The 16,376-nt window shown below is 34.8% G+C and overlaps 1 protein-coding gene across 2 annotated transcripts in view; it reads right to left on the bottom strand.

Moving 5' to 3' along the window:
- Nucleotides 1-16,376, bottom strand: part of Cul4 (cullin 4) — a 276,936-nt gene that overhangs the window by 67,872 nt on the left and 192,688 nt on the right. For both annotated transcript variants that reach the window (XM_090414048.1, XM_090414051.1), the window contains 2 exons: nt 6,952-7,173; nt 261-366 (listed from right to left, as the gene is read on the bottom strand). In XM_090414048.1, coding sequence (XP_090270174.1) covers nt 261-366; nt 6,952-7,173 — 328 coding nt within the window. The remainder of the gene's footprint in view (nt 1-260; nt 367-6,951; nt 7,174-16,376) is intronic.

Raw genomic sequence — 16,376 nt, 5'->3', positions numbered from 1 at the left:
TGGTAAGCAACCCAGTATATCTGTTAATAATACCTTCTTTAAAGTGCTAGTACAGATGGCTCTCACTATAGCAAATGCACAGTAACAAACTACTGAAAAGCCCCAATCAAAGCTGCATAGGTAGGTATGATGCTATGGTAAATGAAATTCACTATAGCAAACTATCCACTAGAATATATTATTTTTATGGTCCCTACAAAGTTTGCTATAGTAAGAGTCAAATGCGTATGCAAGATTATCTTTATTTAAGATATACTCACCAACTGAAGTGGCTTGTTTGATCTCCTCAAATGTAAATTCATCACCATCATTAAACATTAATAAAACTAATGCTTGAAATAAAGACACTTGTAATTCTTTATTTCCCTTTAAAAAAAAAAGTATTTTCATGCAGAAAATATTAAAGATTCTATGCAAAAATATACAAATTACAGCAAACACTATTACATTCGACTCTCATTATAGCAAATGCTATAACAAATTTCCCTGCTATAATTAATTACCAAAACGTCCTAACAAAACCTATTAAGCAAGAAATTCACTATAGCAAACTGTTCACTGTAACATTTATTTCTGAGGTCCCTACAAGTTGACTGTGGTGAGAGTATGAACTTTTCACTATAACAAACTACAAAATATTCTGGACAGATCTAGATCTGGACAGTCTTATTCTAAAGGAAAGTCACCATATGAAACCTACATAATAAATTATTCCTTTGATTCCTATATATTTGCTGTTGCAATAAAGATTCTTGAAAACCTATGGTACATCGGCACCATTGGGGGGGGGGGGGGGTACTAAAAACCTTTTTGAATTTTTTTTATTTTATTTATTCTTTTGCATTTTTAATTATTTTTTATATAACCTGGAAAACCCGCTCTAAAGCACCAAGCTACTTCGGGCCTCCAATTAGGGTGGTGTATTACTTGGTTGACATTCATCAAATACCTAAAGACAATCATAGCATCCATGCCTGCACTGGGATTTGACTAAATTATTTATGCAGGACTAGAGTCAACCAATGCTAGGAGATTACCTATATTTTTGAGTGATGGTACAATATGTGAGCAAGCTGCATGGAAGAAGAGAGGCGACATTTGATAAACAATCTGGGTGAAAAAAACAGGAGAAGTTTCTGTATTTGCTATCCCCCTCTTCTTACAGCTATTATAAGCTTCAGTGTAGGGCAGGAGTGGTGCTGAGATGTCTGTAATACATACACACATATGTGCAAGATAGCAAGACTGCAATGCAATGCTATGTTAATGACATTTCCACATATCACTTTCTTTATAAATTATTAAGAATGTTATATGGTATTTTTAATTCCATCTTTTTAATATTAATTCCATCTATCAGTTAAGTACTGACTTAATGCTGTTGAACAATAGCATAATCTGGGTTCAAAAATAAGGAGCTATGGATGCATTTGTGTCTAGAAATACTAAAGGTGTGTATCAGTCTATGAAGAAAAATGTGTTGAGATCACATTTCTCTTCTTGTCTTTCTTTCTCTCTCTATATGTGTGTGTGTGTGTGTGCGTGTGTGTGTGTGTACACGTTTATTCTTTTCCCTCATATCTCCACCATCAAAACAGTAACAAAATAAATCTGCTGAAATGCACTTAGTATATAAATCATCTGATGCTTTGGTATTTGCACTAACTTTTAATAGCATAAACTCATTTCAAGACACTAGCTATGAAGTTCCCCCCAATAAAAAAAAAGTAAAAAAGGTAGACAACACCAAATAGAAACTGCCTATTTTAGCCAGCTCCAGAATAACCAAAAACAGTTTCTCTATATAGTCGTTGAGAACATAACCCGTTTGTAGCATTACATCTATGGGAATTACTTGTGTGTGTTGGCACCACCTATTGCTAGATAATAAAGGCAGTGTACAAATATTAATTTGATCTTAAAAGGAAGATATACAGCCATACTAGTTGAAGTTTGAGAAATGTTTCAGAGCTACTGCTGATTCCAAAAACGGTCTCTTTGACTTGTAATGACTTCTGTGTTGCACTATGGTTTTTTCCCTCCTCACATAATCCTAGATGTCTAAAGCATAGTTTGCTATGCTTTAGACATCTAGGATTGTGTGTGTGTGGTGGTGGTGGGGGGGGAAAATCTTTTTAAGGAGTTTAGCAAGAGGTTTTGTTCAAACTAGGTTAACAGATGACAGTCCTGACTCGGCATAGTGATGGTGGTGAATGTAATTTTTTATGTTCTCTGAGGCAAATGTCAACAGATCTTCCTGTCTGTTCACAGTAAGAAAGGTCACAATTATAGGTGTAAGAATTCAATTGTGCATAAGTCATATTATGCCTGAATTCTTTCAACAAGAAAAGGGGGATGAGCATGAATTAGAGAATGCAACTTACTGCTAAAAATATGATATATCTCAAAATGCAACATGTGGCATTCTGAGAGGTAACACAGACTGAATAAATAAATGTGTAGGGAAAAAAAAATTAAAGAAAGATACAGAACAGTGATGAAATAAATCCTACTAAGGAAGTTCCAATATAGTAAAGTAATATAGTAGTTTAAAAGTTAAATAGTAAACTAGAGAACTTTCAAAATTTTATATAAATGCTTCATATTTTGGTGTAGAATTTAATGTCATGCCTCAGAAATAAATTTTTCAGCTCACATGAGCTAAAAAAAAAATCGTCATTATAAAGTCTGTAGAATGGCCATATAGTTTTAAAATTTAGAACTAGATACCGAGAATATTATAAGCCATTATTTTAATTCTAAGGAAAATATGACTGTCAGATCTTAAGGGGAAAAAAGGACATAAGTCACAGAATTGTATCTCCTGTACATATATATTTGTTTATAGTAAATATTTTAATTATTTATTTCATCATCATAAAATTCCTGACATATACTCTCACGGGGATGTACAAGATATGACAGTACTACATGAAAGATTTTACAGCATTACTAACTTCCTATCTACAATTTTCCTCCGAATCAGTCTGTTACCTGTCTAGACTCCAACATTGTCAAATCTTCTATGGTACTTTTTACCATATCACTCCACCATATCTCAGTCTTTTTCCTGGCAGACAACACTTGTTCTGCTAATCTTTCCTCTCCCATTCTGTTTAAGTGACCATACCACCTGAGATTAGCTCTGCTAACACATTCCTGGATGCTGACAGTGGCAAGTTCTTACCTAATATCCTCGTTTTTAATATGATATTGCATATTGATGCCATCTGTTCATGCCCCTAATCTTTCTCAGGACTCTCATATCTGCAGTCTCTAGTCTTTGGTCAAGTGTTTTACTTCTAACCCAGCTCTCAGATTCATAAGTTAAAATTGGTTTGAACACCATTTTGAATACAGCAAATTCAGTTTTTTTACTAATTTCTCTCTTATTCCATATAAATTTATTCAGTTGATTTCCTACCATACCACCTTTGTTGATTCTGTTGTCTATTTCTATATTTAATTTACCATCTTCACTAAAAATCGTGCCAAGTAGTTGAAATGTTTTACTTGTTCTATAAGTTCTCCATTCACAATGCAGTTGATATTTTCAATGTTTCTGCCTATATTCATTGTCTTTGTCTTGCTATTGCTTACATTCATACCATATCTATTACAACAGTTATTCAATTTAGTCAGGGAATCTTGTAGACTTGTAGTGGATTTATTTAGAAGTATAACATCTGCATAAAGCAGAGAGCTGAGATTAACATCTCCAATTTTGATATCAGGATTAATAGCACTTTCCTTCATAATGTGATCCATATAGATAATGAAGAACAGAGGGGGACAATGTACTTCCTTGTCTGACACCAGATTTAACATTTAACCTGTACTTCCTTCAATTCTAACTGCTAACTTACAACTCAAATACAGACTAAGTATTGCCTGATATAATGGCCCATTAACACCATAGAATTGTAGCGTATTGAATAGCTTCTCTCTTGGCACCTTGTCATATGCCTTTTCCAGATTTACCAAACTTAAATACAGATCTTTGTTATATTCCCATGATTTCTCAACTATCTGTCGTAAAGTGAAAATCTGATCCTGACAACCTCTAGTTGGCCTGAATCCAGCTTGTTCTTCACTAAGCTTCACTTCCACAATCCTTCTCAACCGTTTCTCAAGTACTAGCATATAACCAGGAACACTCGTTAGAGAAATACCTCTGTAATTCTCACATCCAGTTTTATTTCCCTTTTTATATATGGGTACTATGAGAGCTCTACTCCAATCATCTGGAATTCTTCCCTCTGTCATGGCGTTCTAAACTATATAGTGCAGCCACTGTAAGACTTTTATACCTCCATACTTGAGCATTTTTGTTCTAATATCATCTACTCCAGCTGCCTTTCCACATTTCAGACTTTTGATGGCTTTTTTTACTTCAAGCATGGATATGTATTCCTGATTGCATGCCTGGTCAGGGTTTTTTTTTTTTATCACTGTGCTGTCATCACTGCTAGTTTCATTTAGCAATTTTTCGAAGTAATTATTCCATACTTCAAGGATATCTTTTTCTTCAGTTTTCATATCACCTTTATCATCTCTAATTCCTTTTACAGCACTCTTTCCTCCATTTCTGAGCTTCTTCAACAACCTCAAGAATATCTTGCCACTTTCCTGATATTTATTTTCTATGTTTCTACCAAAGTCTTCCCATGACTTTTTTTTTAGCTATTTTAAACAGTGTTTAGCTTTCTTAGATTTGTCTCTGTATTCTCTAAGAGCACAAGCTGACTTATTTGCCAGGAACTTTTGATATGATTTCTTCTTTTCTTTCGCTGCCTCTTTAACTTCCTGTGTCCACCATGGAGTTTTAGTTTTTCAATCCTTACAGACAACCTCACCACATGCCTCTCTGGCTGAATCAATCAGGGTTTGCTTCAGTGCTTGCCACTGAATCTCCAAAGTTTGGTTCCTGTTTTCACACTCATTTTTTCTTGAATGATGTTTGTGTATTTTAGCCTACAGTTCACATCTGAGAGCTGCTCGACTTTTATTCACTTTAAAACTTTCTTACATATTCTCCTTTTCAATATGAAATTGAATTTTATCTTGCTCAAGACTAAATGGTGATCACTTCCAATTTCAAATCCTCTGTACACTCCGGTGTCCTGCACCAGGGAGAAAAATCACTATCAACAATTATAACATGGTCAATGAGACTTTTCTTATTCCTTGCCTCTTCTCTCCATGTGAATTTGTGCACATTTTTTATGTTGTAACATTGTATTAGTAATAACCAGTCCATGTCCTGAGCAGAAATCCAACAGTATTTGCCATTATTATTAGCTCTGCTCTTTTCTCCAAATTTTCCCAAAATATTTTTTGTATGTCTAACAATCATTTCCTACTCTGGTATTTACATCCCTAACAAGGACCAATTTTTCCTTTTTCATTGTGTCAGTTGCTTTCTCTAAAGCCTCAAAAAATTCCTCCACTTCTACCTTAGTAGAACCTTCTGTGGGACCATAGGCACAAATAAATCTCATTTTCCAGTTCCCCATTCTGATTTATTTATTTAATATTTTATTATTTATTTATTATTACTATTATTTAATAATAATATTTATTTTATTATTACTATTAGTTTTAATATTCTAACCAATCATAAACAAAACTATATATATATATATATATATAGATGTAAGTAACATCTCTTCCACCTTAGACTACCTTCACTGCAATTTAGGATCCCACAAAAAAAGGGCAAGTTCCCATGTCAAGTAAATCTCTGCATCTGACTGTAACATAAAATTAATAGGTGCAATTTATCATTATTTTATATGTGAATTGCATCCACAAATTATGGATGAAGGGTGGATAAATACAGAATCCCTGGTATGCATGTGTGGGGAGGGGTGGGGTGTCTTTTTAAGGAGTTTGGCAAGCGTTTTTGTTCAAAGGATGTTAATAGATGACAGTTTGCTCAGTCTAGAGAGTAAAGTTTTATCATTTTCAAATTTAGTCTCCCATGGCAGAGCAAATTTCACTCTTGGGACCCGCACTCCTATCAGCTGGAATATCAAATAATTTCAGTTCTCCAACAAGGAGGGTGATTGTCTTGCACTGGGTAACAAAATTCATCATCCATATAATGCCTAACTATGTTCACAAAACATCCAAGTTGAGTGTAGAGATGTTATCCATTCAGTTATCAACTACTATTTTTTTTAATAGTAGTTGATAATTCAAATTTCTAAGAAAAATATTGACATGCTTGGATAGGAAGCTGATCTTTTTATTCAATAAATCCACGCTTCCAAGAATTAAATTCACCATGGAAATTAGCTTACTTTCACTACATCAATAAATGCAATCATACAGTCAAATTGACATGAATTTTGTAGTGTGGGTTTCATAAGCAAGATGGCAGCACACCCAACCTAAATGGGCATGTGACACCACTGATATATATACATATAATTTTTAAATTAATTAATTAGGAGTTTTATTGAATGGTTGTCTTAATTATGCTATGGGATTGTGGTGCTTTTTAAAATGCTTATGTTATTTATATTTTGCATCCCATGGTCAGTGTGCTGAAAATGCCTTTGATACTAAGGCAAAAATTTTTGCACCATTAAAATGTTCTGCTATCTGCTAATGCTGTTTATTCCACATAGGGAATAGGTGAGGCCATTTCAGCCCCCTATCTAACTTTTTAAGACTAAGGAGCAGTCAATTTCCATCACAGACAATCAGAGATAGTTGCCACAAGATTATCACTAATTTTAAATGGCATCTAATGAAGAGAAGCAGGCAAGTACTGCCACCTTGTGGTTCCAATGCAATATATTATTGTCTGAAATAATGTGGCTCCTATGGTTGAATTTCTTGAGTTTATGGTATGTGGGGAATCTTAATACATGTACATGGACACACACAACAAATAATTTTCCATGATATAATCATGGACAAAGAAAGAGTAAATACACTAACTGCAGGAAAATCTGCTCGGAGGAGACAATGCCCCAAATTTGGCTGCCACTGAAGCTTGCGACCACTATGCTTGCCAAGATAAAATTTTTTGAAGATCTCCTGGTATTGAACCATCTCTGTGGGAAGATGAACCTCCATTGGCTGATATGTTGGCCAGTATCCCATAGTAAGAATATTTACTGTCATATCTACACTACCAGGAGGCTTGATGTTCTGCAGGTACTGAAAAATGAGAAAGATATGTGTAATACAAATTTTTCATCTTCATTCTAATTTAAGATATAAAGTCAAATAAGTTCGATATAAATTACAATTTTTAAGTTATATTTATTAAAATAATATAAAACTATCAATAATTTATAAATAATATAATTAACTAGTAAAGATAAATTAAATTAAAGATACGACAAACATAATTGAAAAACAGAAAAGAAGAGTAAAAGAGATGATAGTTCTGACAGGCACTAATAATTTAAGTAGCGACAAATATGTATGAGAGAGGATATGAAAGGTCTGTTGGAAGAAACAAGAAAGAAATGTGAGAGAGTAAAAATTGCAGGGCTGCTACTCAGATATGACAGTACTACCAAGTTAAGGAGGAGACAAATGATTCCATGTGCAGGCTGCATAGAAGAAATGAATGCGAGTTTTTAGATGTGTGGAGTGTGTCGATGGCAGAAGAGGGACAGCCTGCACTTGAATTCATTTGGCATCAGGATCTTGGAAAAATTACTTATTGGTATGAAACCTGATGCACAGAGAGTCAGGGAAACTAGATCACGAAGGGGTGGAAAAATATGCTTTGGGTTTGGACTTCTTGAGTATGTCTGGAGAGGGAAAAGAGAAAGTTCTACAACAAGGCCAAATAGATGCATATCTAATTATAAGAATAGGTTAAGTGGTAATTTATTATGTCTATACACAAATTCTAGGAACAACAGAAACAAAGGGGTTGAGTTTGTTGCTTTATTAAATATGATGTGGCCTAAGATTGTTACCATTAGTTGAAACCTGGCTATCAGAATCAGATATGGTAATAGGGATCGAGTATAATGGATATACTATTTTTAGGAATAATAGAAGAGATGGGGGGGGGGGTAAGTACTAATAATAATATCAGATGACTTCAGTCCAATTAGGTTAAAAATGCAAGAAAACAATGTCCCATGTAGTGGGAGTTTGAGTTATCTGGCATGAAATGGAGGCTAACAAAGTGAAATATATGGTGGGGGATGTTGCTACAGACCTGGTGGTTCTGTTGAAGGACATGAAGAAACATCGCCAATTTAGCATTATGGGTACCAAACAAGTGATTATTATGGGTGATTTTAATTTTCCAAACATTAATTGGATAGATGAGAAATCTCATGATAAGAAAGAGGAATTGAATTGTTGCAAGACAACTTTCTCAAGTAGCATGTGAAAGAAGGAACTTGAGGTTAAAGAGTGTTGGATTTGCTCATAGCTTCAGAAGGGGTCTCTGTTAAGAATATGACTATTTTACCACCAGTTGGTGACAGTGATCTTACTGTGATTTCTTGGGAAATATCTAATTGTATTGATGCTCTGATTAGAACAGGTGTTGAACTACAAAGTTGGAAATTCTGATAAACTCAGGAGAATAATATCTCTGGTCCCATTGTATAAGTTACCGAATGGGAAAAATATCAACAATACAAGGGGGTCTTTGAAAATTGCTTAAATGAGGCAGTATCTGAATGTATCCCTAGTGTTCAAAGAATAAACAGGTTGGGAGTGAAATGGATGTGCAATCTTATTAAGCAAAAGATTTACAAGATGATGATGTTGTCGAAAGAATATCGTGAGAATAAGAGGGAGAGGAGTAGTTATGAAATATATAAAGCTCAGGCTAGAAAAGTAACAAGTATTGTGCGGAAAGCTAAATCAGAGTATGAAAAGAAATTAGCTATGCAAACTAAATGCAATGCAAAAGAACTTTATCGTTATGCTGCAAGCAAAAGAAAGAATGAGTGTGAAAGAATAACTATTGAATGCAGATAGTACTCTGTGGAAGCTAATGGGATTGTTCAATTAATGAGTGTTCACTTTGCTAAGATATATCAATCAGTCAGGTGTACATAATGCACAGTGCTACTGCTACATTGGATGAAGAGTTAGAGGTTCATGAAAATGAGGTTAAAGAACTGTTGCATAACCTGGATAAGAATTTGGCAATAGGGACAGATGGAATATCAGCCAGTTTGCTAAAGGAATGTTCAGCTGAATTGGATAAACCTTTCACATGTTTGTATAACTTGAGTGTCAGCTTAGGAATGATGACCACAGGAATGTATAATAGTTCCACTGTGCACAAGGGTGGTGCAAACATTGATGTGTCTAACTACCAACCTATCAGTATCTCTGGTGTGGTAGTGAAGATTTTAGAGAAGTTGGTAAGAACTCGAATACAGAAATGGGTTTACTAAGGGAAAGTCATGTTTTAACAATTTGCTCACATTTCATAACAATGTTACAGCTGAGTTAGATAAAGGGAATGGATACACTATGATAATGTTGGATTTTTCTAAGGCATTTGACGGGATACCACATGAAATGCAACAGCATTTCATACCACATGAACATACCACATACCACAAACTGGAGAATATGGGATTGGAATATAAACTCTTGACTTGGATCAGGAGATTTTTGATATCTGTCAACCATCTCCTGATCCAAGTCAAGAGTTTATATTCCAATCCCAGTGGTATACAGTGGGTGTGAATTTGCCAGATTTTAAGGTGACCAGTGGTGTACCTCAGGGTTCAGTCCTTGGGCCATTATTGTTCAATCTGTAATTCAGGTAGGGTCTAACATCAGATGCACAATTGTTTGCTGATAATGCAAAGATAGGCAAGGACAATCAGGGATGCTACTGATATTTACCACTCACAAAATGATTTGAATGAATTTAAGGGAAGGCATGATAGCTGGGTTGGGTAATTTACAGCCTTACCCGATGAGTCCTTGACTCCCTGGAGGTCTCAGATAATAATAATAATAATAATAAAATAGGTTGGAAATTTGGGCAAACGAAAATGGCAAGTCAGTTTAATGTTAGTAAGTGTAAAGTTATGCACTTGAATGATTATAGTTCCACTGGCATATTATATTATACTAGCAAGATTATGCTACAAGAAACTGAAGAGGCGAGGGATCTTGGTGTATTGGTGGATAAGAATTTAAAGTTCAAAGGTCACATAGCAAAAGTTGCAAATACAACTCAGAGGATAATTGCGATGTCGAGGTGAACCTCGATATGTAATGATAAGGAAGTCATTTTGTCTCTTTATAAGGTTTTGATAAGACCACACTTGGATTATTGTGCAGATTAGGGTTGAGTTCATCGCTTTATTGAATATGATGTGGCCTAAGATTGTTTGGAGTTAAAGAAGCTGTGGAAAGGGCGCAAAGAAGAGTTACAAAGTTATATCTGAATTATGGGATTTAGATTATGAGGACAGATTGTGAGTAAGTGGATTACAGATTCTGGTTAACAGGAGAAAGAGGGGTAACATGATAGAAGTCTATAAACTTTTGAATGGGTGTTATAGGATATCGTCAGATGAAATTTTTCATTATATGGAAGGTGGGAAGAGAACATGGGGGGCATCCATGGAAGTTAAGTTTGTCCACAGTCAAGAAAGGGATAAGAACTAGGTTTTTCTCTCACAGAGTAGTGAGTGAGTGGAATAGTTTGCCTTTAGAAGTAATCTGTGCATCTAGTGTGAATGAATTTAAGGGAAGGTATGACAGCTGGTTTGGGTGATTTATAGCATCCCTCGATGAGTCCTTGATTCCCTGGAAGTCTTAGATAATAATAATATATACAAATGCCAGGAGCATCAGAAACAAAGGGGTTGAGTTCCTTGCTTTATTGAATATGATGTGGCATAAAATTGTTGGCAGTGAAACCTGGCTATTGGAATCAGATATAATAACTGGAATCAAGTGTAATGGGTATACTATTTGTAGGAATGACATGGCAGAAGGGATAGAAGATGAGGGGAGTACTATGAATCATATCAGACACTTGAGTCCAGTTAGGTTAGAAACTCAAGAAAACAATGATGGTAACAATGTCCCATGTAGTGGTGAATTTGAGTCTATCTGATGTGAAGTGGAGACTAACAAAATGAAATATATGATAGGGTGTTGCTACAGACCTGGCAGCTCAGTTGCAGAGGATAAAGAAATGCATTGCCAGTTGAGCCTTATGGGTACCAAACGAGCGATTATTATGGGCAACTTTAATTTTCCAAACATTGATTGGGTAGAAGAGAAATTTCATAAGAATGAAGAGGAATTTATTGAACTGTTGCAAGACAACATTCTCAAGCAGCATGTGAAAGAACTCAAAGCCAAAGCATTGGATTTGTTCACAGCATAAGAAGGGATCACTGTTAAGAATATGACTATTTTACCACCAGTTGGTGACAATGATCATGCTTTTCTTTTTTAGGAAGTATCTAATTATACTGATGTTCCCATCAGAATAGGTTACATGTTGAACTACAAAGCTTAAAATTATGATCAACTTAGGAGAATACTATCTTTGGTCCCATGGTATCAATTACTGAATGTGAAAAAATGTCTGCAATGTTTGAAGAATAAATAGGTTGGGAGTGAATGGATGTGCAACCACATTAAGCAAGAAATCCATAAGATGATGATGTGGAAAGAATACAGTGAGAATAAAAGTGAGAGGAGTTATGAAATATATAAAGCTGTCCAGAAAAGTAACAAGTATTGTGCAGAAATCTAAATCAGAGGTATGAAAAGAAATTGGCTATGCAAGCTAAAGGCAATCCCAAATTTCTCAAAATATTACACTTTCTTCCTATTTTTGTTTACATTGTGCTTAAATTTTTACTCTGTATATATTAATTCAAAATAAAATTTTTTATTATTTTTTATTTTAATTTCAAATCTGTATTTTATTCATTGTAAAAATGTATTAATGGCAATTATCATTATAATTATAAATATGAAAAAATGACAATGAAATGCACTGAAATACAATAAATATATTTAAGTTAAGAGATATTACATCCCATATTGTTTCTTAGCCAAATAAGAAACTCAAAGAGTTTCATCCCGGATATAGAAACTATATAAAGTTGGGCGATTCCAAGCGTAAGCAAATACCTGGATAGTGCAACCTAACCCATTTGGTAGTGCAAACTGAAGCAACTCATAGTAAGGGTGGAGCAAGCTCTGATCACTATTCTTGGTATTTACCCATAATGTGAACTTAGCTCCTAGGAGCTGTATTACTGTTCTACATTATGAAAGAAGGTCAATACCCAGACCGGTTTCAACCTTTATTGAGGTCTCATCAGTGAGTAGGTAGACCTAGTTAATACCAAGTTTGTAGCAAACAGAACTTACATCCCTTCTATGAGAATTGCCAAGAAGGTGTCCTAATAAATTACTAATTATATGAAGAGCCAAAGGCTTCAATTCGGCGACATGAATGGGTAAATACCAAGAATAGTGATCGGAGCTTGTTCCACCCTTACTATGAGTTGCCTCAGTTTGCACTACCAAATGGGTCAGGTGTTGCACTATCCAGGTATTTGTTTACACTTGGAATCGCCGAACTTTATATAGTTTCTATATTCGGCATGAAACTCTTTGAGTTTCTTATTCGGCTAAGAAACAATATGGAATGTAATATCCCTTAACTTAAATAAGTTCATGTCGCCGAATTGAAGCCTTTGGCTTTTCATATAATTAGTAACAATAAATATATTTTTTAAAATAATTTCATGAGCTAAACTATACAGTCCCAGGGAGTTATAAATGCCTTTCTTCCAGGAAAAAGTAAAATAGCAGAGACCCAGAAACACTAGTCTGGAATCATGACATCCAAGTTCTTCTCATGACATGTAGGGAATGTGAAATAGGAAACCAGCAGAAGTTATTGCATCTTAAGTGAAAAAGTTTTTAAAAAAGAATAATGCTTTCCCCTGCAACGAGTCCTTGACTCCTTGGAGGTGCCTGCATAATAATAATAATTCATTTTGTGTTCACTAGGTTTAGTGACATGCTTAGTAGTGTAGATGTATTTTCTCATATTGTATTTGTATATGGGGGGGGGGGCATTATGGGAATGATTACAAGGAGAGAACGATTTCGACTTCATATCAGAACATCAAACATGTGCAAAGATATAAGGCATTAGAGAAGAACAGAGATCTGCAAGTTGTCCAACTGTGTCACACAGATTACAGACAAGCATTCGTGTAAAGAACATGCAGGTATCTTAATATGTCTGTAAATGAATGCTAGGAGTATCAGAAACACAGAAGAAGAGTTTGTTGCCTTGGTCAATATGTTGGGACCTCAGACTGTAGGCATTTGTGAGACCTAGCTATCAGAATCAGACATACTAACTGGTATTAAGTGTAAAGGGTACAGTATTGTTAGGAAAGATAGACAGGATAGGAGAGGAGGAGGACATACTGCTAATGATATCGGATTACTTGAATGCAGTTTACGTTGAACCCTACGATTGTAATACTAGTATTGGTTTTTCATGTGGCGTGAGTTTGAAGGCATCTGGTGTGAGGTGGAATCTAACAAGATCAAATACACAGTGTGGCACTGTTACAGACCTGGTGGATCAGTTCATAGTGATGAAGAAAGGGATCACCAAATAAAGATGATGGGCACAAAGAAAACAATAATTATAATGGGGGACTTTAATCATCCAAACAATGATTGGGTAGCAGTAAAATCTCATGAGAAAAATGAAACTGAATTTGCTAACCTGTTGCAAGATAAATTCCTCAAGCAGCACGTGATAGAAGGAACTCTAAATCAAAGAGTATTCGATTTGATTATAGTGTCAGAGGGTGTCTCAGTTAAAGATGTAAGTGTTCTGTCTCTGGTAAGTGACAGTGATCATGCAGTACTCACTTGGGAAGTGGCAAAGTTTATGAAAGTTACACTCAGAAAAGAGCACATGCTCAATTACAAAGCAGGAAATTATGACTCGCTAAGGGGTATACTGAGGTTCAGCACAATGATGCCAGTTGATGGATGGGAAGAATATAGAAAGTGCATAGGAAGCATTTAAAAAATACTTAAATGATGCAATATCAGGATGTGTCCTGAGAGTTCGAAGAATAAATGGGGTATAAGTCAAATGGATGTGTAATCTTATCAAGCAAGAAATTCGCAGAAAAGGATGATATGGAAGAAATACTGTGTGCATAAGGACGATGTGTAATGAAAATTATAAGCAGCAGGCCAGAAGAGTCACAACTGTTATACAGAAAGCTGTCTGATTATGAAAGAAACTGGTTCTGCAAGCTAAAGATAACTCCAAAGAATTTTATCGATATGCTGCAAGTAAATGAAAGAATGAATATGACAGAATAACTATAATTAATTGCAGATGGTGTGTGGTTGACAGACACAGACAACTCAACTAATGAGTGTCCATTTTGCTAAAAGCTGTCAACCTGGTGTATTCAACATTCACTGCTACCTCTTCACTAAATGAAGAAACTCAGGTATGAAGTGGAGGTATTAGAGCATTTGCACAAACTGAATAAGAATTCAACAATAGGAACTAATAGGATAAGCACGAATGCTAAAATAGTGTTCAGCTGAACTGGCTATTCCTTTGACCATGCCGTTTAATATGAGTCTCAGAACAGAGAAGATTCCACAGGAGTGGAAGGAATGTATGGTAATCTCATTGCACAAGGGTGGTGCAAAGACATATGTATCTAACTATTGACTAATCAGTATCTCAAGAGTGGTAGTGAAGATTGTGGAAAAATTGGTTAGGGTTCACATTCACAAAAGGGTAGACAGTGAATCTCTACTTTGAAACATACAACTATTTGCTGAAAAGATAGGCAGGGTAATCAGGAATGCAGCTGACATGCAGTACTTTCAGAATGATTTGAATATGCTGGAATTGTGGACATGTGAAAATTGCTATCAGTTCAATGTTAGAAAATGTAATTTCATGCACTTTGGTGTGTTCAGATATGCAATGTCATATTGCATTAGCAACATTATGCTAGAAGAAACTGATCAGGCTAGGGATCTTGGAGTTCTAATAGGAAGTTGAAATTCAAGCCATAAAGCAAAAATTGCAAATACAACTCATTGTAATGCTGAAATGAATCTTGACATGCAAAACTAAAGCAGTCATTTTGCCTGTTTAGAAGGCCTTGAAAAGATCTCACTTGAACTATTGTGTGCAGGTCTGGTCTCCTGAATTCCATGGCAATTCTGATATAGTGAAGAGGAAGGGGGAGGAGGAGAGGGAGAGAGAGAGAGAGTGCAAAAGCAAGTGGTAAAAATGATATCAGGATTGTGAATAACAGATGGATGAATTTCATTACTCAGTGTGAGACCACCACACTGCTTACTGGAGGCCTGTGGCCAAAATTGATTATCTTTAGATGGGAGATGAATTTCATTTGCCTCATGCAAAACTACTCCCCCAATGAAAAGGCTTGAAAAAGTTCTATGTTTAGGCTCTAGAGCACATTTGCTAGACTACATAAAATTTCTATAAAATTCATAAAAAAAAAAAAAATAAAATAAAAAAAAATAGGGGAAACTCATTAGTTTATCCACATATAGGTTTACAACCTTTCATGGGTGGGAATCATAAAAAAACCTTATTTAGTATTTTCTGATTACTCTTTGAAAGATGTACCATGTTTGGTCTCTGGAGTAGGGTTTCCACATCATGGAAAAATAAATTTTAAAAAAATATGTAAAATTGATTTAAAAAAAAAGTAATAATGCTACAACCATTAGGAAGAAAGCAAGAAGAATCTCAAAATGTGAATAGTCAATTAATAGAGAAGAAATGATGGTGGAAAAAGAAAAAAAAATAGTAAGGATGTTCCATGAGCATATGAAGAAAACTACCAAAGAGTAATCTGAAAATACTAAATAAGGTTTATTTTATGATTCCCACCCATGAAAGGTTGTAAACCTATATGTAGATGAACTAATCAGTATATTTATTATTTATTTTATTTTAGCAAGACAATAATACATCAAAAAGTAGTAACAAACTAGAATTTTTTTTTTTTTTTTTTTTTTAATTTTATAAAAATTTTATGTAGTCTAGCAAATGTGCTCTAGAGACTAAACATGGAACTTTTTCAAGCCTTTTCAGTGGGGAGTAGTTTTGCATGAGGCAAATGAAATTCATCTCCCATCTAAAGATAATCAATTTATGACCACAGCAGGATAAGAGCATATTGATGAGAGAGGGAATATGCTAACCACTTAGTCAATTGGGTTGGCTTAAGAATACTGAAGGATGTAAGAACTTTTCTTGATTTAAAAAAAAAAAAGATACCATATACAGTATTTGGTTGGATAAAATAAAAACATGATTCTTTCATAATATCACTATA

The sequence above is a fragment of the Typopeltis vanoorti genome, chromosome 24 (assembly GCF_054136105.1).
Source record: "Typopeltis vanoorti isolate ZY-2024b chromosome 24, IOZ_Tvanoo_1.0, whole genome shotgun sequence".
NCBI classification, from domain to species: domain Eukaryota; kingdom Metazoa; phylum Arthropoda; class Arachnida; order Uropygi; family Thelyphonidae; genus Typopeltis; species Typopeltis vanoorti.
This window is presented reverse-complemented; position numbering and strand designations above follow the sequence as displayed.